General features: G+C 35.5%; 1 protein-coding gene and 2 pseudogenes across 3 annotated transcripts; all 3 read left to right on the top strand.

Annotated features, from left to right (window-relative positions):
* The first annotated feature begins 6,854 nt into the window (after positions 1–6,854).
* On the top strand, positions 6,855–9,115 carry LOC306647837 (polycomb complex protein BMI-1-like). The gene has a single exon (XM_079117377.1). The coding sequence runs from the start codon at positions 6,899–6,901 to the stop codon at positions 7,877–7,879; it is 981 nt and encodes a 326-aa protein (XP_078973503.1). The 5' UTR covers positions 6,855–6,898; the 3' UTR covers positions 7,880–9,115.
* Positions 9,116–13,795: 4,680 nt separating this feature from the next.
* On the top strand, positions 13,796–14,455 carry LOC306649221 (large ribosomal subunit protein uL6-like; annotated as a pseudogene). Its single transcript has one exon. The product of its transcript is annotated as a large ribosomal subunit protein uL6-like (transcript).
* Positions 14,456–16,566: 2,111 nt separating this feature from the next.
* Positions 16,567–19,634, top strand: LOC306647990 (syntaxin-12-like; annotated as a pseudogene). Its single transcript has one exon. The product of its transcript is annotated as a syntaxin-12-like (transcript).
* Positions 19,635–25,699: the final 6,065 nt, after the last annotated feature.

Raw genomic sequence — 25,699 nt, 5'->3', positions numbered from 1 at the left:
AGTTAAGTGCTCAGTGAATGACAGCCTGTAGCTATTCTTGTTAAAAGCAGGATATAAAGTTGTCTACTATCCAACTTTGCAGAGGGAGGCTTGGTGACTACCAGGTTTCTATAGATGAAGAAATGTGATAACAGGGTAGAATTCTCAAAACTTTTTGGTGTGGAACAACATAAAGACCTAGCAGAACTGGCCATGGGTAAAGGATTTCTATTCTTCAAAAGTGGAGACATCTACTTTTGTCCACAGAGGATGTGGATCTGGACCCAAAAAATGAATGTATATAGTCAATAGATGTTCCCATCATTTTAAATGGGACTCATCTGGAAATTAACACTTTGATAGCCCTTTGAGGTTAAACTAGTTCTGGCTTCAACACCTAAAATGGGCTGGGAACATAGCTCAGTGGTGGAGCTCTTGTTCAGTCCTGGATTTGATACCCAGCAGTGCAAAACACAAACAAACAAAAAATACCCAGAACAACAACAACAACAACAACAACAAAATAACTGATAAAGCAAGTATTTACAGCATGGAGAATAAACTACAAAAATAGGCAGGAAATAGACAAACAGGAAAAGAACAGTAGGGAGAAACAGGAATACTTCAATACTGTTATGAAGAATTAAGAAGAAATGCAAACTGGCTTGTTTCTTTAACTCCAAGCAAAATAAATTGTGATTTGATTATTTCATGCATGAACATGGATTTTAAAAAAGAAAATTTGGTAATTTATTTGCTTTATATTTGAATTGTACTTCTAAATATTTTCACATATTATGCACAATCTGTTCAACTTGCTGTGTTTCATCCAGTTTGATTTTTCAGTTGAACCATTGAGATTCTTTATAGATATGATGAGGATTTCACATTTTTCAGTGGGAAACATTCTAAGGGTCAATGAAATAAGAAAGAAATAGATTTTGCCTTTTCAGAAAAACTGTGAACTACTTAAATGTCAACCAGTAAGGGAAACAATGATACTGCTACGTCTACTGACATGAAAAATTACCCAAGGCATTTAGACAAGTTACAAAAATTTTCACAAGAACACATAATACCTGATCCCATCTAATTTGAAAAAATAGACTAATAACCAGATGACACAGTTCTGTAAATTCATAAGCAATATATGGGAAGGACATACACATATATCTACTATTAACAGCAGTTACTTCCCGGGGAAAAAGCAGAACTGGGATGAAGAAAAGGGAAGAAAAAAGTCATTTTCCCTTTCTATAGAATATATGCTTTTGTATTTGCATTTTGATAATGATCATGTTTTTGTATATTAATTGTATATTTAACAAAATTATTTTAATGTAAATAATGCATGAATTTATAGTTCTTTGGCAAGAAATATTACTTGTAGGATAACAAACATTAAATTTGTATGAAGTTAAAAAAAATTTTAATGAACCAGACTTGCTCCCTCTGCCTTGGACCCTTTGTATTAAAGGAATGAAAGTAAAAAAAGGAATAAACCCATAGCTTAAGGACCAAGTGTGTGCAAACACCACATAGGGATGAAAATGTCAGTACATCTCTGGAAGCCAGAATACTGATGACAGAGGATTAAGAGATAACCAACATGTGGGCTAGAGGGGAGGGTTGCCAGTCAGCCATAGGAACCCGGGCAAGCCCTTATGGTGGATCAGTTCTACCCACCTGCTTTTCTCCAACCCCAAGTTCTCCTCACCTCAAGTCCCTCATGCATAGACCAACCAAGTACTGGCAGATGGCATTTACCCACAGGCAAGAGTAAACAAGTCCCTGACAACTCTTTCCAAAGGAATTAAACAATTCATATTGAAAAATCCAAGGTTTTTTAACCTGGTGCCCCAAATCCCCATTCTAGTAATCAGGTGGCCTCAACCTAAAGATGAGTTCTAACTACCTCTCCCCACCTACACCCAGAGCACCTACAAAATTCTCCCTGGGGGAAAAGTCACCTAGTTACATAGACATTCTCCCTTAAGTATGACTAGAACACAAGATATTAGCAAAACTAGCATCCTGAAAAGGAAACACCAATATATACAAACATGAAAAGCTCCAGTTGAAGAAGATAATCAGGGAATAGAAGACATGTTCACTCAAAGTTAAGGAAGATTTTATAAAACTAAAACAGGTTAAACTGAAAAAGAATAGAGAACAAGAAGAAGTGATGAGATTAAAAATATGATAGCTAAAATAAAATGCTCAAAAGAATAATAAAAGAAGAAACCTCCCAGAACAGAGTTAAAAAAAAAAAAAAACCAAAACAAAGAGAAAACGTGAAAGAACAGATAAGATAAAAAGGGCATATCCAAATTTCTAACTTTCACTAAATGCAGTCCAGGAAAAAAGCACAATGTCGTCTGGTGTGAGAGTGAAGGAATGAACTGACTCCAGCCATTTTCCCATTTTTGTATCACTCATTCTCAGGGGACTCTGATAGAAACCCACTTAGCTGCCACTGTGGGAGATTAGTTCCTGGATTTGCCATCCAGGAGTTGATGAAAAGTGGTTCAAAAATGACAAATGAGTGCCATTTCCTTTTGAGATAGGATCTCCCTATGTTGCCCAGGATAGTCTTAAACTCCTAGGACCAAAGGATCCTACCATCTGAGCCTCTGGGGTAGCTGGGATTACCAGTGTGTGCCACCATGACACCTGTGCCACTTTCTTACAACAGCCTAACAACATTGAGGATGCCAGGACCATAGCTTCTGTACTTGTAGACACATGCACTCTAGGGATAACTCATTTGGGCCACTGAGAGAAATGCTTAAATCAGTGTGAGGTGAGCAGAGCCCTTCAGTTCATCATTGATGAACTGTTGCTCCAGGTTGATATCAGTCTACCTTCTTTGGATCTCAGGATGTTCCATTGCCTACAATTACATCCAACTCTCAGAATTCAGATAGTGTTTTTTCATCCTGTTTACAAGAACACTGTTATAGTTTGGATATGAAGTATCCCCCCACAACTCATGTTATTCTTAATGTAGCAATGTTCACAGGTGGGGCTGTTGGGAAGTGACTAAGTCATGAAGAATCTAATGTCATCAGTGGATTAATTCATCGTTAGTTGAATGGACTACTGGGAAGTGGTAGAAACTATAGGCAGTGGGATATCACTGGAGGATGTAGGTTGCTGGGGATGTGCCCTTGGGGACTATGTCTTATTTCTCACTCATTTCTCTCTGCTTCTTGGCAGCCATGAGTTGAGAAGCTTCCTACCACCCTGTCCTTCATCCGTGATATTCTGCCTCAACTCAGGTCCAAAGCAATGTAACTTGCTGACCATGGATCCAAATAAACTGTGAGCCAAAATAAAATTTCTCTCCTTTAAGTTGTTTATGTCTGGTATTCTGGTCACAGTGATGAAAAACTCACTAACACAAACATCACGACTTTTCCAAGGCCATGGTCTATAGACTGTGGCAGACATCTCTTGGATGAGTACCTGGCTCACAAATATTCTGCCTTTTCAAGAAATTCCCCTAATATGGTCTAAATCAGTGGACTCCCGGTAGCCATGTATGTACTATGGAACTCTTTCCCTCATCAAATTGGCCATGGCTGATTGACTCAAGGGTAGATTTTTCCAACTTAGGAATCTGAAAATTGATTTGGTAAGAGAAATTCTAGAGATAGTCTACAGACTTCAACTTGGCGAGAAGGAACATGAGCTTCTATAAACCAAAAAGGTCAAGGGTGGGGGGAAGCCAACTGCAAGTGAAGAAATACACGACAAAAGGCTCAAAGTACATTTGTCAAGAATCAAAAAGAAAGTAGGGCTCTGATATGGTCAGAGTAGATAACTGGAGAATTTGAAACTTCAAATGAATAAAAATAATCCATTAAATACAGGTTAGGCAAGTCATCAAGGCTTAGAGGTATAAAAATAAGGATATAGTAAGAACTCTTTAGGAAAGGAAATATTTAAAAGGACATTTTGTTTTAGAGGAGATGGTGAGACCAATGAGGAGAAAATGGAGATAAATGCTAGTCAAAATGTGAACAAAATACCCAAATTGAAACTCTGAATCTGGAAAAAACCCCTGCATCAATCAGGAAAAGTTAACATGGTTTTCTGCACTTTTATGTAATAATCTCAAGGGTTTTTTTTTTTTTTTTTTTAAAGAAAGTCTTTGTATAATATCCTTTATTTTCTAAATATCTATGCTGCTTTCCCAGCCAGTGACAATAATATCAAGCAATTTGAAATGCATTTCTTATTTCTCTCTTATCCAATAAGCTGTCAGCACTTCTGTTACAAAATTGGGGTCACACTGTTTTTGTATTCAGACTTTGTCACTTACCTTGTGACCATGTGACCCTGAGCAACTTTAATTCTTTGAACTTCAATTTATTGATTCATAATATTAAACACAATCATATAAATGGAACACATTTGGAATAGTGACTATAAATGGTAACTCTTTCCTGTGTTTTAATTATTTGTAATCACACTCAAATGTTGGCACTATTATAAAAGAGCACTAAAATGTGTTCAACTGATTTTCTGTTGTTACAAACATGAGTTTAACTTTTTGGGTGCTTTATATTTCTATAGGCTTAAAATTTACATTTAAAACTTTTAACTCTGCTGGTCAAGGTGGTGCATATCTGTAGTTCCAACTACTGAGGAAGCTGCAGTACACCACTTGAGCCCATAAGATTGTGAGACTAGCTTGGGCAACACAGCAAGATCCCAGCTCAAACAAACAACAACCCTGAGTTTCCTAATGAAAAGCAGAAATTACATGTGTTAGTTTTTCATCACATACCTGACCAGAACAATTTAAGAGGAGGAAAAGTTCATTTGGGTTCATAGCTGCAGAGGTTCAGTCCATGGTCAGCTGACTTCATTGCTTTGGAACCAAGATGAAGCAGGACACCATAGTAGAAGGGCCTGGCAGACAGAAGCTGCTCCCTGTTCATGGTTTCCAGGAAGCAGAGAGAGGGGGGAAATGGTTGCAGGGAAGGTGAACCACTTAAGGCCATGCACCCAGTGACCCATCACTTCTAGTCCTACTCTACCTGCCTACAGTTACCACTCTGCCTATTTAAACTAGGATAGACTGATTAGCTTACAGCTCTCATAAGTTAACCATTTCACCACTAAATATTTCTGTATTAACACAGGATCTTTGGGGGGAGCACCTCACGTCCAAACCATCAACATTACACTTATCTGTATCCATAGCACCAAGTATACTTGGCTTCTCACCCAAGAGAGGCACATGGCACACCTGTGTCAGTGCTGCTACTACTGAAGCTGAAGCAATTTTCTTAATGTGAAATTATAAATAAGTGAATTTCTTATTTGTAGATCTTAGAAATCAGAAGCCAAGGAGTGAGTGGGTTTGTTTATATCTTGCTATACAGATAAATTTTTCCAACCAATTTAAATGAAGTTTGAGGCTGGGAATGTAGCTCTGTGATAGGGTTCTTGCCTAGCATGCACAAGGTCCTGGGTTCAACCACTAGCATCACCAAGGGGAGGTGGGGGAGTGAAATCTAACAAGTTTAGAGTCCTGGGACGCCTTACCCCCAAGTTATATCTCTTGAATCTAGACAGACATTCTTTTCTTGAAGTGTGCCATAGAGAAACAGAAGGAGTATACTCTGAAAACAGCCCAAATACATGGGAAGCAACTTGGAACCACCATCTGCTTCATCTATTACAAAGAAAGATGTGTCACATATGGGCAATGATGGAAACATGAAACCATTTTTTATGGTTTCTATAATAAATCTCTTGGACAGCAGAAAAATTTGGGCATTAAACATAACCCCCCCCCACTGCCAAAACCACAAACTCAATTAAAAAATAGACAAAGGATTTAAATAGACATTTTTACAAAAATGATATATAAGTTGCTGATAAGCACATGAAAAGATGTTCAGTATCATTATTCATTAGAGAAAGCAAATCAAAATCACAATTAAGATACCACTTCACACCCATTTGGATGGCTTCTATAAAAAAGTCAGGAAACATCAAGTGTTGGTAAGAATGTGAGAAGATTGGAATACTTTCACATTGTTGGTGGAACTATAAAATGAGGCAGCCACCATGTAAAACAGTTCAGTGACTTCTCAAAAAGTTAAAAAGACTTATTATATGATTCAGCAATACTATTCCAAAGTACACACCCAAAAGAACTAAAAGCAGAGACTCAAACACTTTTACACCCATGTTTATAGCAGCATTACTAACAATAGCTAAAAAGTGAATTCAATCCAAGTGTTCAACAGATGAATGACAAAACAAAATGTAGGCTATACATTTAATGGAGTAGTAGGGATGAAATTGTTGGGTGACACACATGAAACATTGAAAACATTATGCTAAGTCAATAAACCAGATACTATAAGACAAATATTGTATGATTTCACTTACATGTGGTACCAGATAGGGCAAATTTATGGAGACATAGAGTAGTGGTTACCAAGGGCTGGGAGAAAAGGGTAAAGGGAGTTAATGTTTAATGGATAAAGAATATCAGTATGGGAATGCTGGAAAAGTTCTGGAAATAGTGGTGACTGTGGATGTACTTAATGTCACTGAATTGTACACTTAAAATTATTAAAAAGGTAAACTGTATGTCAGGTAGACTTTAGTCCAATTTTTTAAAATGATACTCTACCTCAACACACATTCTAAAGTTCTTGGGTCATGTGTAACACCACAAAAATGCTTGATAACTACATCTGAGAAGCTGCTCAGCCCAGGAATGTGATACCATTACAGCATTATAAATAACAAAAGACTTTGAGCAAGCCGCCCCTCCCCCGCGCAAGCCGCCCGGCGGCCCCGCACGCCCGCGGAGGCTCGGGGCTCGGGCCGGGCTCCGCGCGGAGTTGCAGCGGTGGCCGGATGCCAAGTGATCTTTCATCAAGCAGAAATGCATCGAACAACCAGAATCAAGATCACGGAGCTAAATCCCCACCTAATGTGTGTACTTTGTGGAGGGTACTTCATTGATGCCACAACCATAATAGAATGTCTACATTCCTTCTGTAAAACATGTATTGTACGTTACCTGGAGACCAGCAAGTATTGTCCTATCTGTGATGTCCAAGTTCACAAAACCAGACCACTGCTGAATATAAGGTCTGATAAAACTCTTCAAGATATCGTATACAAATTAGTTCCAGGGCTTTTCAAAAATGAAAAGAAGAGAAGAAGAGATTTTTATGCAGCTCATCCTTCAGCTGATGCTGCCAATGGCTCTAATGAAGATAGAGGAGAAGTTGCAGATGAAGATAAAAGAATTATAACTGATGATGAGATAATAAGCTTATCTATTGAATTCTTTGACCAGAATAGATTGGATCGGAAAGTAAACAAAGACAAAGAGAAATCTAAGGAGGAGGTGAATGATAAAAGATATTTACGATGCCCAGCAGCAATGACTGTGATGCACTTAAGAAAGTTTCTCAGAAGTAAAATGGACATACCTAATACTTTCCAGATTGATGTTATGTATGAAGAGGAACCTTTGAAGGATTACTATACACTAATGGATATTGCATACATTTATACCTGGAGAAGGAATGGTCCACTTCCTTTGAAATACAGAGTTCGACCTACTTGTAAAAGAATGAAGATCAGTCACCAGAGGGATGGACTGACAAATGCTGGAGAACTGGAAAGTGACTCTGGGAGTGACAAGGCCAACAGCCCAGCAGGAGGTATTCCCTCCACCTCTTCTTGTTTGCCTAGCCCCAGTACTCCAGTGCAGTCTCCTCATCCACAGTTTCCTCACATTTCCAGTACCATGAATGGAACCAGCAACAGCCCCAGTGGTAACCACCAATCTTCCTTTGCCAATAGACCTCGAAAGTCATCAGTAAATGGGTCGTCAGCAACTTCATCTGGTTGATTCCTGAGACTATTAAGGAAAAAGTTTTAAACTCCTGATTTATATAGATATCTTCATGCCATTACAGCTTTATAGATGCTAATACATGTGACTATCGTCCAATTTGCTTTCTTTTGTAGTGACATTAAATTTGACTATAAAAGATGGACTAGATGTGATATTCATATGGACGTTAACTGAAAAGAAAGATTGTTCCTATAAAGAATTGGATTCTGAGAAGGCAGGCAAGGTTTTTGTTTTTGTTTTGTTTTGTTTTTCTGTGTGTTAGGAAAGATGTGAAATGGTTTCTGTAACCATTGTTTGGGTTTGGAAATACTCTGCAGTGGATAGAAGCATTGGGCCATAGTTTGTTAATCTCAACTAATGCTTCCATTACATTCTCCTTGATTGTTCTTGTTATTACGCTGTTTTGTGAACCTGTAGAAAACAAGTGCTTTTTATCTTGAAATTCAACAAACAGAAAGAATAAGCATAGAGTAATGCATTCTATGTAGCCATGTCACTGTGAATAACAATTTCTTGCATATTTAGCCATTTTGATTCCTGTTTGATTTTTACTTCTCTGTTGCTACGCAAAACCGATCAAAGGAAAAGTAAACTTAAGTTTTACAATCTGTATGCCTAAAAGCGGGTACTACCCTTTATTTTACTGACTTGTTTAAATGATTCGCTTTTGTAAGAATCAGATGGCATTATGCTTGTTGTACAATGCCATATTGGTATATGACATAACAGGAAACAGTATTGTATGATATATTTATAAATACTATAAAGAAAATATTGTGTTTCATGCATTCAGAAATGATTGTTAAAATTCTCCCAGCTGGTTCGACCTTTGCAGATTCCCATGCCCTATGTTGAACCTTGCTTTTACCAGCACAGATTATTTTCAACATGGATATCTAATTCTAAATTCTGTTCATTGGAAGCAATTGACAAGTCATCATAATACTGACTTTTCTCCAATAATACATGTTTGCTTTAAGAATTATTGTTGCAGTAAAGAAAAGCTTTAAAGAATATGGACATAGTGTTTTAACTTTCCATTGGTTATAGTGGAATTGTGTTTTTAAAATGTATATTTATCACTAATTCTAAAACAAATTTTTAAATAAACCAGCTAAGTGCTGGAAGAAGGCATTTTATCTAAAGTTATTTTAATGTGTATTACACGAATAATTTCAAACTTAAGCAGTGCTTTAACAATGGAGTATGCCTTCTTTGTAATGTCTGGAAATACAATTTATAATGAGCTTCTACAGGTATTTAAATAGAGCAAGCATGTTAAATTTAAAACATGATCAACCTCAACACTTTTCAGTTTGTGTTTTGCTTTGGTCGAACTAGGTGTTTGTTCATCACCCATCAGTTATTTGTGAGGGTGTTTATTCTATATGAATATTGTTTCATGTTTGTATGGAAAATTGTAGCTAAACATTTCATTGTCCCCAGTCTGCAAAAGAAGCACAATTCTATTGCTTTGTCTTGCTTATAGTCATTAAATCATTACTTTTACATATATTGCTGTTACTTCTACTTTCTTTAAAGATTCAGTAAATGATGTTTTATGAAGCTACAAAATACATATATTTTTATTTTGACCTAAATTTGTACAGTCCCATAGTAAGTGTTGTTTCTAATTATAGATGTAAAATGAAATTTCATTTGTAATTGGGAAAAATCCAATAAAAAGGTTATTCATTTAGAAAATAGCTAAGATCTTTAATAAAAATTTGATATGAAAAGCACAATGTGCAGAAGTTTTGGAAACCCTGTAGTGGATTACAACAGGTAAAAGTTAAAGAGAATACATTGCTGTCTTATAGTGATGTTGCTAAGAAGTACACGCTTTGTTGTATATTGCTTGAGAACCCACTGAAAGATGTATCTGTTTATTTACTATACAGTCTTTGAAGTAAAAGTTACCAATGTTTGCCAAAAAAAAAAAAAAAAAAAAGACTTTGAAGCCAATTTCTCTTGCTGATAAGATCAGAAGTGATTTTTTTTAATTAAAAAAGAGAAAAATATCAGATCTTTTTGATCGTTGTACTGTTAATAGACTCTGAATGAAGACTAACATAGAGACCAAAGTGATGGCATATGCTTTACCATACTCTAAGAAAATCAAACTTTAAAATGTTTTCTATTGACAGTAACCAACCAGAGGCCTTCTTAAGCACTTTAAAACCTAACAGTAGGGCTGGGGTTGTAGTTCAGGGGTAGATCGCTTCCCTAGCACATGTGAGGCATGTGGTTCAATCCTCAGCAACACATAAAATAAAGGTATTGTCCATCTACAACTGAAAACATATATATATTTTTTAAAAAGCCCTAACAGTAAATATGAGCTAAATAATAGAGGCAAGATACTTTCATTTTCATTCAAGAGTATATAAACTGTCTGAGAGAACTAAAAATCTGGATAAGATACATGAAAGATCAATTTTCAAGACACTGGATAGCAGGCAACAGTGGATAGTGATGCCAGAGACAAAAAACAAATAAGGTGAAGCCTCTGATTTGCTCTAGTTTCCAGGAAACTGGAGAAAAAATATGTCAAAAATATGTTAAATGGAGACCTGGAAGAAGTAATCTTTTCTTTAAATCTCAAATTGAAATTCTGGAGATGAAAATTTTACCATGAAGATGAAAAATTACATTTGATGGAATTAAAGGCAGTTTAAATGTTACAAATATTGCTGAACATGAAAAGAGCAACAAGAGAAACTATTCAAAAAGAATACAAGGAAGAAAACACTTAACAAACAATAAGCTGGTGGTGCAAGCCTATGGCCCAGCTACTGAGGAGGTTGAAACAGGAGAACAGACTGAGCACAAGAATTCAAAGACCAGCCCAGGCAACATAGCAAGACTGCCCCAAAACAAAACAAAACAAAACTAATGAATAAAGCAGGCAACAGTGAGCTGTAGGGAAGAAAATGGCCAATTTCCAAACTTGTCAAAGACTATATACTCACAGATGCAAGATGCTAAACTATCACCATCTCAGAAAAGCTTTCCCTTACCACCAAAACTTAAGTATCATTATATAATTATTAGACCTTTTTTATTGTGTATTCTTACCCATATCCCAATGTACACTCCACAAGGACAGAGATCTTGTCTGCAATCTTTACCACTATGTTCCTAGAGCCTTAACAGAGTAACTAGTACTCATCAAGTTCTCAATACACATTTCATGAATTAATGAATGAATGATCTTACTTGTTCCTATCCTTCAGCAAATTCCTATGTCAAAATCCTTCTCAAATTATCAAAACAATTATTTTTATATTCTCAACATTTCCTTTTATTCCTAGTCTAATACAACATGGTATTTATTAGCACTAGTTCTTTTTGCCTAATAGCAAAGTCACTTTTTTTTTTTTTTTTTTTTTTTTTTGGTGGCACCAGAGATTAAATCCAGGGGTGCTCTACCACTAAGCTATACTGCCAGTCCTTTTTATTTTTTATTCTGAGACAGGGTCTCATTAAGTTTCCCAAACTGACCTCAAACTTGTGATCCTCCTGCCCTAGCCTCCGAAATCAATGGAATTACAGGCATGTGCCACTGGACCCAATTACATCATTTCTTGAGGAAAGGCCTATAAGAAAACAATTCTTCTATTCTAGATTGACTCCAGGTAAGGCTTTAGCAAACCTACCATCAAACCTGACACCCTGCTCTACAGATTTTATATTCTCAATTCTCCAGTACAGTAGCAGTTTCATCATAACAATGGTTTAATGAATAACTACTACTGATAATCATTTTAAACACATTATCTATTTAATCTATGTTGGATTTACAGAGGAGGAAATTGAGGTCTAGAAAGATGAAGTTGCAACCTAATCTCACAGCCAGTAAGTAGCAGAGCCAGAATACAAATTCAAGTCTGTTTGACTCTAAAATATTGTTATTTATGCCATTCCAAGATTAAATTTAAAGTGTTATGAAATTGCAGCTAGGAATCAAACAGCATATAACTCTTCAGGAAGGAGTTCTAACAATTCGGTTGGTCAGCTGAACTATGAGTCCAGAGGGCCTAAACTAAGGAAGTTGAAATGCTAGAACTGCCTGAGTATACTATCAAAGACGGTATCCAAAGGCTGAGGGATATGGTTTTCTTCTCTCTCTTATCTAATTGTGGAGATAAAAACAAGAATACAACTACAGCAAACATTAAACAGCCCAATTCCTAATAAAACTTTAAAAAGAAAGAATACCTCATATTTAAGAACGCTTACCTCATCTCCTATTTCCTTATAGGAAAAAGTTACAAAGCATGCTATAAAGCAAGAAAAGGCAGTTTGAAGAGACAATGGAAGCATTCAGAATAAACTCAGATATGATGAACTTTAGAATTACCAAACAGGGAAATAAGTATAGCTATTATTTTAAAGCCTTTAATGGAAAATGTACACAATATGCAACAAAAGATGGGTAACATAAGTGCAAATATGGAAATTCTAAGAAAGAATCCAAAGGGAATTTTACATAATTCAAAAAACAGTATAACACAAGTGAAAAATGACTTTGATAGGCTTGTCAGTAGATGGGACAAAACTGGCTCTAGGAAATCATTGCTGAATTTAAAAAGTCTGTCAACAGGAACTTTGAATTGTTATGCAAAGATGGGTGGGGAGGTAGAGAACTATTTAGTTCTGAGTACTGAGGAATATTTCATAAAGGTAACAAAAAAGTATAACTGGAATACCAGCCAAGAAATGGGGATGGGGGATGAAGATCAGTAAGTCTGTGTGTATATGTATGTATGTAAAAATGGCTGAGAATTTTCCAAAATTAGTGACAGGCACCAAGATACAGGAAGGTTGGAGAACACCCAGCAGAATAAATATCAAAAAATTTAGCCCCCTTGGAAAGAGCAAAAGAAAAAAAACAAACACAAAATCTTGAAATAAACCATGGGGGCAGGTGGGGGGAAACACATCTTACCTATAAAGGAACAATGGTAAGAATTATAGCAGATTGTCAGAAAATAAGGAACAAGAGTAAAGAGTGAAATACATAAGTATTACAATTAAAAACAACAACTAGAATTCTATACCAGTCAAGTTAGCCCTCACTAGTGAAGGAGAAATGCTTTTCCAAACAAAAACTGAAGGAATTCACTACCAAGAGACATGCCTAGCCAGAAATGTTAAAAGTTCTTCAGGGAGAAGAAATATGATATAGGTCAGAAACCTGAATATATAAAGACAATAAGCACTTTGGAAAAGGAATAAATGAAAGTAAAATAAAATGTTTTATTTTTCTTATTCTTAATTGATCAAAAATGTATCTACTTAAGTAACAATATATAACATATATAACACATTTATATAACATATAAATAAATGAGACAAGTCAAAGTTATAGAGGTACAAGAAGGAAGAATTGGGAATACTGCTACATCTGTACCATACATGAACTGGTAGAGTATTATTTAAAAATGGACTCAGAATACTGTAAATTTATACTGCAAACTCTAGGGTAACCACTAAAATTATTATTAATATTATTGGAGATAAAGACTCACTATGTTGCCCAGGTTGGCCTTAAACTTCCAGGATCAAGCAATCATCCTGCCTCAGCCTCCCAAGTAGTTGGGACTATAGGCATGTGCCACCATGCCCAGTCACTAAAATTAATTAAAATTAACTTTAAGTTTAAATGAAGTATAATTGATATGCTAAGAGAGGAAAGAAAACAGTTACATAAAATAATCAGAGAAAGCAAGAAGAGGGAAAGCAAAGACAGATACAACAGAAAACAACTACAACACAGAAGACATTAATATATCAATAATCATGTTATATTTGAATAGTTTAAATACATCAAAAGTCAGAGATTATTAGAGTAGATTAAAAAAGAACTGAAAGACTTCTTTGCCGCATCTACTGCGAGAATGAAGAATGAAGACCATTCTCAGCAATCAAGACTGTTGACATACCAGAGAATGTCAACATTACTCTGAAGGGACGCACAGTTATTGTGAAGGGCCCAAGAGGAACCCTCCGGAGGGATTTCAATCATATTAATGCAGAACTCAGCCTCCTTGGAAAGAAAAAGAAGAGGCTTCGGGTTGACAAATGGAAAGAGGAAGGAATTGGCCACTGTTCGCACGATCTGTAGTCATGTACAGAACATGATCAAGGGTGTTACACTGGGCTTTCGTTACAAGATGAGGTCTGTGTACGCTCACTTCCCCCATCAACGTTGTTACTCAGGAGAATGGGTCTCTTGTTGAAGTCCGAAATTTCTTGGGTGAAAAATATATCCGCAGGGTTCGTATGAGGACAGGTGTTGCTTGCTCAGTGTCTCAAGCTCAGAAAGATTAATTAATCCTTGAAGGAAATAATATTGAATTTGTTTCAAATTCAGCTGCTTTAATTCAGCAAGCCACAACAGTGAAAAACAAAGATATCAGAAAATCTTTGGATGGGATTTATGTTTCTGAAAAAGGAACAGTTCAGCAGGCGGATGAATAAGATCTAAAAGTTATCCAGCCACAGAAACACAGTCCTGGAGAGTCAATTTGATATTCAGTGATGCAATAAAAGATATCTATTGACTTCGGACTTAATCTTTTCCAACAGGTTGGATAAACTTTAGTGTCCTTTCAAAGGAACCAAAAAAAAAAAAAAAAAAAAAAAAACCTGAAAGAACCCACCTGAAAATATAAATTCTATAATCAGCTGATTATCCTAGACATTCTTAGTAAGCCTTATTCAACAGTTAAAAAAATCTTAAGGGCAAAGACGGGCTTCTTTGCAAAAAGAAGTTCCACCTGTGAACAAAAGCTTCACTTTGTGTCTGAGAATTCCTGCCTGCCTTTCTTGATGGCTTGCACTATAAATTTTCAACTTGGCTAACCAGCCTCCACAACTGCAAATGGGCATGTTCTTACCACTCCATTGACTGGCCTATTCCCCTCCCTCTTCTTGGGATCTGCTATTTCCCTGAGACTTAACAATGTCAGAATTAGGCCAATTAATAATCCTATAATGAACTGGGTGCAGTAGCACATACCTAGAATCCCAGTTACACCTGTTTCCCAGCTACTCAGGAGACTGATCACACATTTAAGGACAGCTTGGGCAATTCAGCAAGACCATTTCTAAGTAAAATAAAAAATAAAAAGGGCTGGGCATGGTGGTGCACACCTGTAATCTCAATGGCTCAGGTGGCTGAGGCAGGAGGATTCCAAGTTCACAGCCAGCCTCAGCAAATCAGTGAGATCCTCAGTAACTTAGTGAAATCCTATCTCTAAATAAAATATAAAAAAGGACCAGGGAAAGGAGCTCAGTGATAGAGGCCCTGCCTACCATGTGCAATGCCCTGGTTTCAATCTCTAGTACTACAAAAAACAAAAAAACAAAAAACCCTTCAGTGGCCTCTAAGTGTTCAAGTGAAGAGTCACACACTTCTCACATGAAATTAAAAGCTAAAATGATTACGAAGGAAACCATGTTGGAAGTTGAGCAAGATAAGCTGAAAGCTAGGCCTCTTGAACCTTAGCCCAATTGAAAATGCAAAGGCAAAGTTCTTAGAAGAAACTAAAAGTACCACTTCAAAGGAAATGCAAAGCAAAGGTTTATTGCTGATATGGACAAAGTTTCAGATATCTAGATAGAAGATCACAACAGCTACAACATTCCCATAAGCCAAAGCCTAATCCAGTCCAAGGCCTTAACTTCTTCAATTCTATAAATTCTGAAAGGACAGGACACTGGGAGAAAAGGTTGAAACTAGAAGAGATTGGTTCATGAGGTTAAAGGGAAAGAAAGCCATCTCCAAAACACAGAAGTGCAAGTACTGATGTAGAAGCTGCAGCAAATTATTCAATGATCTAGCTATGATAACTGATGAAGGTGGCTATTACACTAAACAGATTTTCAATGTAAACAGTCTTACACTGGAAGAAAATGCTATCTAGGACTTTCACAACTGGAGAGAAGTCTATGTTTGGCTTCAAAGCTTCAAAATCATGTTAGGGGCCAATGCAGCAAATTTTAAGATCAAGTCAATACTTATGACCTCTGCAAAAAATCCTAGGGTCCTTAAGAAATACACTAAATTTACTCTGTGTTCTATAAATGAAACAACAAAGCCTGGATGGCAGCACATCTGTCTACAACATGGTAACTGAGACCACTATTCAGGAAAAAAACAGAAGATTCCTTCCAAACTATGACTGCTCACCTCATCACCCAAGAACTCTGATGGAGATATGTAAGATTAATATTCTTGTGTGCTAACACAATAACCATACTGCAGTCTATGAATCAAGTAGTTGTGTTTTTTTAAGAAATTTTACAAGGCTATAGCTGCCATAGATAGTGAGTGATTCCTCTAATGGATCTGGGCAAAATAAATTGAAAACATTCTGGAAAGGGGTCACCATTCTAGATGTCGGGAATTTTGAAGAAGCTGATTCGAATTTTCATAGTTGACTTTTAGGGGTTCAAGACGTCAGTGGATGAATAACTGTAGCTGTGCTGGAAATGGCAAGAGAATTAGAATTAAAAGTGGAGCCTGAGGTTGTAACTGATTTGCTAAAATCCCATGATAAATCTTCAATGGATAAGGAAATACTTCTTAAGAATGAAGACAAGGCAAATGGATCAAATTGGAGACTATCATGCTAAGTGAGATAAGCCAATCTCAAAAAACCAAAGGACAAATGATCTCGCTGATAAGTGGATGATGATACATAATGGGAGGTGGGAGGGAGGCAAGAATGGAGGAAGGAGGGAATATATAGAGGGAAAAGAGGGGTGGGGAGAAGGAAAAAAATAACAGAATGAATCAAACATCATCACCCTATGTAAATGTATGATTACGCAAATGGTATGCTGTTACTCCATGTACAAACAGAAACAACATGTATCCCATTTGTTTACAATAAAAATAAATTAAAATAAAAAAAAGAATAAAGACAATAGTTCCTTGAGATGCAATCTACTCCTGGTGAAGAATGCTATGATCATTGTTGAAATGGCAATAAAGGACTTAGTAACGTTACATAAACTCAGTTAATAAAATAGTCACAATAATTGGAGGACTGACTCCAATTTTGAGGGAAGTTCTGTTAGGGGTAAAGTGCTATCAAACAGCATCACATGCTATGGAGACATCTTTTGTGAAAGGAAGAGTCAAAAGACAAAGCAAACTGTGCTCTTAAGAAAATGTTATAGCCATTCCAGCCTTCAGCAGACACCAACATCAAGAAAAGACCCTCCAACAACAAAAAGACTATGACTCAATGAAGGCTTAGATGATCATTAGCATTTATTAGCAAAATTTTTAGATCAAGGTAGTACTACAATTTTTAGACAATGCCATTAAAGACTATGATATAAGGTAAACATAATTTTTATAAGCACTGGGAAACCAAAAAATTTGAGATTAACTTTATTGAAAATTAATTTTATTATAGTGGTCTGGAACCAAATCTGCAACACCTCTGAGGTATGCCTATAATTTTCAACAAGAACACTAAGAAGACACAATAGAGAGAGTTTCTTCAAGAAATGGGGCTGGGAAAATTAGATAATCAGCATGCAAATTAAACTGACCCCTTTTATCATATACAAAAATCAACTCAAAATGGATTAATAAAGTTAATGTAAGACTAAAATTATTAGAAGAAAAATGGGAACAAGCTCCTTGATATTTCAAGGCTTTGGCAATGATTGGGTACCACAGGCAACAAAATCACAATAAGTGGCACTATGTCGAACTAAAGAGTTTCTGCAAAGGAAGCAACAACAAAATGAAAATGCAACCCATAGAAAGGGAAAAAAATATTTGCAAGACATCTATGTAAGGGGTTAATATTCAAAATACATATGGAACTCATCTTAGATGAGAAATAATTCAGTTTTTAAATGGACGAAGAAACTGAGCCCAGTGGTACACACCTGTAACCCCAGTGATTTAGGAGGCTGAAGCAAGAGGATTGCAAGTTCAAGGCCACCCTCAACAACTTGAGAACTGGTCTCAAAATTTGACAACGTAAAAAATAAAGTGTCCTACACAGACACTTCTCAAAAGAAGATACTAATGGACAACAGGTATATGAAAAGGTGCTCAATATCACTAATCATCAGGGAAATGAAAATCAAAACTGCAATCATCTCACACCTGTTACGATTGCTATTACCAAAAAAAAAAAAAAACTGAAGATAACAAATGTTGGCAAAGATATGGAGATATGGGAACCCTGTACACTGTAATGGGAATGTGAATTAGCCCAATCATTTTGGAAAACAACAAGGTTACTCAAAAAGCTAAAAATAGAACTACCATGGGATTCAGAAATCCTACTTCTGCATATACATCCAATAAAAATGAAGTCCGTATGTTGAGGAAATAGCTACACTTCCATGTTTATTGTAGAACTATTCACAGTAGCCAATTATGGAATCAACCTATGTGTTCAACAATGAATAAAGTGTGGAATGTGAAAATAAGGGAATACTATTCATTCCTTAAAAAGAAGGCAATCCTGAGCTGGGGATATAGCTAAGTTGGTAGAGTGCTTGCTTCACAAGATTAAGGCCCTGGGTTCAATCCCCAGCACTGGGGGGGAAAAAGAAAGAAAAGAAAGAAAAAGCTATCCAGCCCTTTCTCTTCCTGGTTTCCCCCTCAGCCTGCAGGTACCTTCTGGTGGCTGCTTCCGGTAAGAATGCAGTGCAAGGCGAGCTGGTTTCAGTTCCTTGTCATGTCCTACAGTCCCTCAGACATGTACTGGAACCTGGGGTACTCCAGGATTTCAACAGCATCATCCAGACATGCAGCAGCAACATTCAGTGGATCAGCCAACCCACAATTCAGATAAAGAAATTTGATGAGCCAACTAGGAACTAAGTATGATTCAAGCAAGCAACAGGAAAATCTGCAACAGTTGCAGCACTCAACTAATCAGCTTGCCACAGAAACAAATGAATTGCTCAAAGAATTAGGGTCCTTGCCCCTTGTCTTATCTACTTGAGAATAGTGCCAGCAGAAACTTCAGAAAGAACGTCTCATGAATGACTTCTCTGCAGCCTTAAATAATTTCCAGGCTGTGCAGAGAAGGGTATCTGAAAAGGAAAAGGAGAGTATTGCCAGAGCAAGAGCTGGACCTCGTCTTTCTGCAGAAGAGAGGCAAAGAGAGGAGCAGCTCATTTCATTTGACAGTCATGAGGAATGGAACCATATGCAGCCAGGAAGACAAAGCAGCCATCACTGAGCAGGATCTGGAACTCATTAAAGAGAAGGAAACAGCTATTCAGCAGCTGGAGGCTGACATTTTGGATGTTAATCAGATATTTAAACATTTGGCCATGATGATCCATGACCAAGGTGATCTGACAGCATAGAAGCCAATGTGGAAAGCTCAGAGATGCATGTTAAAAAAGCCTCTGATCAGTTACAGCGAGCTGCTTACTATCAGAAAAAGTCTCGCAAGATGATGTGTATCCTGGTACTTGTCCTGTCAATGATTATTGCGGTCTTAGCATTTTTTTATCTAGCTATTTTCTAAATGAAGAGCCTTTGCCTGCTGAGTTGTTTTCAAGGGCAAGAGCTTGCTGCAGTCTTGCCAGAACAAACTGATCACAAGAGCGCATACACCAGAATGTCCTATAATAATTTAGTTAGAAACTAATTACTAACTAGTCCTTGGAATTAGTGACCTACAGAGACAGTTTTATCAATTTATGTATATGATTTATTGATTTCTCAAATTAGGAATTAACATATGAATTTTGCCCTTCATTCCAGGTGTTTACTGAAAATTCCATTCTACATATTTTTTTTGACAGGTGACACTTAGTCTCATAATAGTGTCTTTTTAATGTGTATATAAAATTTACCTTTTTACCAGTAACTGAGATGAATTACTTTCTGGCACCCATATACTTGAATCTGTCAAAAAAACTACAATATGCCAGCAATTTTTATTATTTAACATTTTAATTTGAATTTATATGAAGTCTGTTCTGTTTTACAGGATTTTGGCACTATATTTAACTGGAAAGTAACAAAATACACCTGTGTTTTAAACTAAATGAGAAAAAAAGATGAGGAACATCTATTTGAACTGGCTGGTTGCTGGGTGTGTGTTATAATCTGGTTTTGAAGTTTACATTATCTACTTTATATGCCAGTGTCATCCACAGAAGTTCATCCTCATATACACTAAGTCATCTTGCTCCCTTTTCAAAGAGGTTAATTCAATCAATATTACTATACTCTATGGGTCCTTCTCCCACTTGTCTGCAAAGAGAGGGAGAATTAGACACCAAACAGGAATTGTTTGGAATGATTTAATCTTTCTATTTTTTTTTTTTTTTTTTTTTTGCTTTTTTTTGTTTTTGTTTAACTTGTGGCTTTACATTCCTGGTGAATGATGAATTTGCTGTCAAAAGGCTGCCCCTACCCTGTAAGGGTTTCTGGGCATTGATAGCAGGAAGATTTTAAAAATCGAACTGAAGTTGGGTTTAAAACTTAGTCCTGTGAACCTGGTGATAACGCAGAGGTTCGTTTTTATAAATAATACTGGTTTGGGAGAGTGATGTTAGACTCATCCTAATTTATGAATAAGAGGTTAATCTCTCCACTCATAGTTTTAGACAAAAAAGATTCAATAAAAGATTGCTATCCTGTAATATAAATGTTGTCCACTTCCCTTTTTCACAGTCCCCCGAGCAGTTAATTAAAGGGAAAATAAATGTGAACAGAGCCAACAATTTTAGTTCATCCTTTAGTAAATTCAAAGATTTGGCTACTTGGCATATATTTATGTTCTTTTCTTTATTGCCCTTAATATTACTTAATTTCTTGTACTAAATTAATGTGAAAAAGCAGGGAAACAAGATCCCAAATGCATAAGTTTCTTTGCACTATTGCACCATTCTACCTACTTAATACAAATAAAAATTTGAAAAGAAAAAAAAAAAAGCAATCCTACAAGTTGTGGCAATAGGGACAGAATATTAGGTGAAATAAACCAGGCACAGAAAGACAAATACTCTATAATCTCATTAAAATGTGAAATCTAAAAAAGCTGAACTTACAGAATCGGACAGCAGAATGGTAGTTATGGAGGTGGGGCTAGGTCAGGGAAACATTGATGGAAGTATATAAAATTTCAGTTATCTAAGAGGAATAACTTCAAGGAATCTATTGTACATCCTGGTGCCTGTAGTTAGTAACAATGTATACATGCAAATTGCTAAGACAGAACATTTTAAGTGTTATATATTCACTAAAAATAAGTGTATGTGGTAGAATACATGTTCATTATCTTGATTTTAGCCATTTCACAATGTACACATATATCAAAACATCATGTTACCTACTACAAATACAATTTTATGTCAATTTAAATACTTAAAAATGAAAGAAATCAGTAGCACCTCTAAGAGAAAATAACAAAAGTCTAACATTTTGTGTCACTGGACTCTCAGAAGAGGAGAAAGTGCAACAGAAAAAAATACCTAAATGGTTGAAAACTTCACATATTAGGTCAAAGACATGAACATTAAGTTCAATTAGCCCCAAACAGGATAAATCCAAAGAAAGCCTATATACAGGCACATCATAATCAAACCAATAAAAACAAAAGACAAAATCTCCTGAAAACAGAGAAAAATAAGGTTTCATGTAAGGGAAGAATAATTTGAATGGATGTACATTTCTCATCAGAAATCACAGGATGCTAGAAGGACATGAAAGAACTTTTTTAATGTGTTGAAAGAACACAAAGGCAAAAGGAGGAAGGAGAAAAACAAAAGACCAAAAAAGAGAAGGATCATACAGAAAACATAAAGTGGCATATTTAAATCCAAGTGCATAAACTGATTAAATACAAATGGTCTAAATAACCAATACCAGAGGTTGCCAGAAGTAAAAAAATGAACCACTATACACTGTCTACAAAAAATTCACTTTAAATATGATGAAAAGGTAGTTTTAAAGATGATTGGAGCTGGGGTTGTGGCTCAGTGGCAAGGCACTGGGTTCGATTCTCAGCATTGCATATAAATAAATAAAGGTATATTGCCAATTAGAAAATATTAAAAATAAAGAAAAAACACACCAAGAAAACACCAATGAAAAGGAAAAAATGGGTCAGGCATGGTGCATGTCTATAATCCCAGTGGTTTGGGAGGCTGAAGCAGGAGAAGTGTAAGTTCAAAGCCAGCCTCAGCAACTGAGCAAGGCCCTGTCTCAAAATTTTTAAAAAAAGAGCTAGGGATGTGACTCGGTAGTTAAGTGCCCCTGGGTTCAGTCCCTGGTACCAAATAATAAAAAAAGAAAAATGGATTGGTTCTAAGGTATTAATATCAGACAAAGTACTGTAGAGCAAAGAAAATTAGCAGGAAGGACATTATATAAAAACAAAAGGTTCATCAAGAAGACATAGCAAAAAAAAAAAAAAAAAAAGACATACCAAGGATATTTATGTACCCAACAACAGAGTTCAAAATATATATAGCAAAAATAGAACTAAAGGGAGAAAAAGATTCATATAGTTGGGAGATGTCAATACTCCTCTTCCTCTTCCACAAAGGAATAATAATAGAAAATCATTAAAGAAACAGAACTAAACAATATGAGTAGCATCTTAATTTTTTTTCAAGTGTACATGGAACACTAACTAAAACCAATCTATATCCTAGGTCCTAACAATTTTAAAAGAACTGGGATCATATTAAATATGTTCTCTAAACATAATAAAACAAACAAAAAAATCACTGACAGCAAGATATATTGAATCATCTCTAAGAAATTGGAAATTCAGTTATCAATGGAAGTTAGAAAATATTTGGAATTTAACAAAAATAAAACTGCAACACCAAAAAATTGGGGGAATAAAGCAAACAAAAGTGCTTAAAGACAAATTTATACCATTAAGTGTTTTTGTTAGAAAACCATGAAATCAACAATCTAAGCTTCTACCACAAGAAACTAGAAAAAGAGGAGCATATAAAATCAAGGCAAGTAGAAAAGAAGAAACAATAAAGATAAGAAATCAATGAAACTTAAAACAGAAAAACAACAGATTGTATCAAGAAACTACAGGCTGGTTCTTAAAAAAGAGCCATTCAATTAACAAACCTCTAGTAAACTGACAAAAAGAGAAGACATAAAAATTCAACCATTCATATGAAATGGGTCAACTCCTTGATTATCACAGAACTCAACCAAATAGAAATACATGAGTAAAACTGTTCAATAACTATTAAAAATAAATTTAATTCAGGAGCTGGGCACAGTAGCACATGCTTATAATCCCAGTAACTCAAGAGGTTGAGGCCGGAGAACAAGTTTGAGGTCACCTCAGCAACTGAGCAAGGTCCTAAGCAACTTATTGAGGCCCTATATCAAAATAAAAAATAAAAAGGGCTGCCCAGTTCCAATATAATAATAATATTTAATTCATAATAAAATCCTTCTCAAATAGAAATCTCTAGGACCTGATGGTTTCACTGGCAAATTCTACCAAAAATTTTTTAAAAAATTCTAGTCTTTTCCACAAAATAAAATGGAGGAACTACTTTCCAACTCATTATATGAAATTAGTATCACCTAATTTTGAAACCAAAAATATGAAAACATTACAGTCCAGTATCTGTCACAAACAAAAATCATAAAATTTCTCAAGAAAGTATTAGCAAGTTGAATCTATTACATAAAAATCCTAATACAATACAATCAAGTGATGTTTAGGCTGGTTTCAATAACCAAAAATCAATGTGAAGTACCCATATTAACACGCTAAAGGATTCAAAGGTTGTTATGATTATGTAGAACAAAAGCATCTGACAAAAATTCAGCATATGTTCATGATAAAAACCTACAATAAGACATAGAATTTTCTCAATCTAAAGAGTTTCTTCAAAAATTAACAGAACAATAATACTTAACAGTATATTTAATGGCATAGGACTAAAAGTTTTATCCTCCACAAATGGAATCAAGACAAATGATCTCTCTCACCAATGTTTTTCAATACTACTGGAAGATCTAGCCAGTGCATTAAGGCAGGAAAAAGAAAAGGTACACAGATTGTAGACAAAATATCAAAATAACAAAAAGAGCACACCAAAACAAACTGTTCAATTAGAGGATAAGATATTTAAGATTCCTTAAAATACAAAAGGAAGTTTTAACTATGGTGAAAAGAATTATTTAAGTCCATCCTAAAGTCTTTTAATTACAGAATCTTAGATACTCTTTATTACAACTGTATTCTTTAAGAATAAACACGAATGTTCAAACTATAAGAATTGCGTTGAGGGCTGGGAACGTAGCTCAGGGGCACAGTGCTTGACTAGCCTGTCCAAGGTCCTGGGTTCAAGCCTCAGTTTTACAATGAATAAATAAACATATTTTTTTTAAAGTTAGAATAGCATAGAATTAGAAAAAGATAGTAAATTAAATACATAAGACACACATACAAATGTAAAAATAAAGCTTGTAAAGTAATAGTAAAAGGAAAAAAAATAAACCAGCTGCACTGGGCATGATGGTGCACACCTATCATCCCACCAACTCAGGAGGCTGAGGCAGGATTACAAGTTGAGACCAGCCTGAGTAATTTAGCAAGGCCCTAAGCAATTTAGTGAGATTCTATCAAAAGAAAAAAATTTTTAAATGGGGGAGGGGGCCTGGCGATATGGCTCAGTGGTTAAGTGCCTTGGGCTCAATCTCTGGTACCAAAACAAAAAAGAGCTGCAAAGAAAAAATATTATACATTTTTTTGTTTTAGAAAAAAAATCTAAGTTTTAAAGGCTAAAAAGATAGAAAACACTAAAAATTTTTTAAATTAGCAAGAATACAAGGTACCAAACCAAAACCAGGCATTAAACCAGGAGTTAAAATATTAAATGAATACTCTGACATTGATAATTCTTTAAAGAAATACCTCTCCACAAGTTGTTTTTCTGAGGCCGTACTTATATTCACAAGAAATCTTAATCACTTTTAAGCTTTCTTGCTCAAAATAAAAAGTTTTCATATAGTATGTTTCAAAGGTAAAAATCACACTACACTCTTCAGAAACCTTTATTACTAGTAGTTTAAAATGCATACAAGATAAATGCAGTAGTACCTGCAGGTATATATGTGTATTAAGAGAAAAGAATTCTTAGGAAAATTTACAGTTCATCTAGAGTATCTCTTAAGCTCCCTCTGCTGGCTATCAATTTAAATAGAGAAAAAATGTAGACCTTTCGTTTGAGGAGGTAACAGGAGAAACAAGATGAAGAATAAAACTGACAATGCTATTGTTAAAAGGGAAAGGGAACTACAATTAACAATAATTATATATCTCAAAATAGCTAGAAGAAAGGATTTTGAATATTCACTACACAAAGAAATGATAGGTTTGAGGTGATAAATATGCTGATTACCCTGTGCCCCATAAATATGTAACTGTGTTAAATAAAAAATATGTATTTATATGTGTATGTGTACATGTTTATGTATGCACATGTATGTGTGTGTGTGTGTGTGTGTGTGTGCGCGCGCGCATACGCACATACATAGGGGAATTCTCTTTAATAAGGACCAAGTCTAACTGGTAACTAGCTTCCCTAGTTGGACTTGGGACTTTTAAACAGACTGGGTGAGGAGGAACTGAAAAGAAGGGGAGTTACTGCCAACTTTGAATACATTAGTCATTAAACTGCCAAAATGCTAAGCATTTAGTATAAAATAAATCAATAAAAACTTAAAATTTAACACTAAAAAAATTAAGAACTGAAATAAATTTCACAAACTTCACTAAGACAAAAAGATTATACCACTGTTTAAACTAC

Source organism: Sciurus vulgaris (genome assembly GCF_902686455.1).
Source record: "Sciurus vulgaris genome assembly, chromosome: 17".
NCBI classification, from domain to species: Eukaryota; Metazoa; Chordata; class Mammalia; order Rodentia; family Sciuridae; genus Sciurus; species Sciurus vulgaris.
This window is presented reverse-complemented; position numbering and strand designations above follow the sequence as displayed.

Bases quoted from the DNA above. Each gene is read 5' to 3' on its own strand.
- LOC306647837 (XM_079117377.1), top strand. From the start codon at position 6,899: ATGCATCGAACAACCAGAATCAAGATCACGGAGCTAAATCCCCACCTA.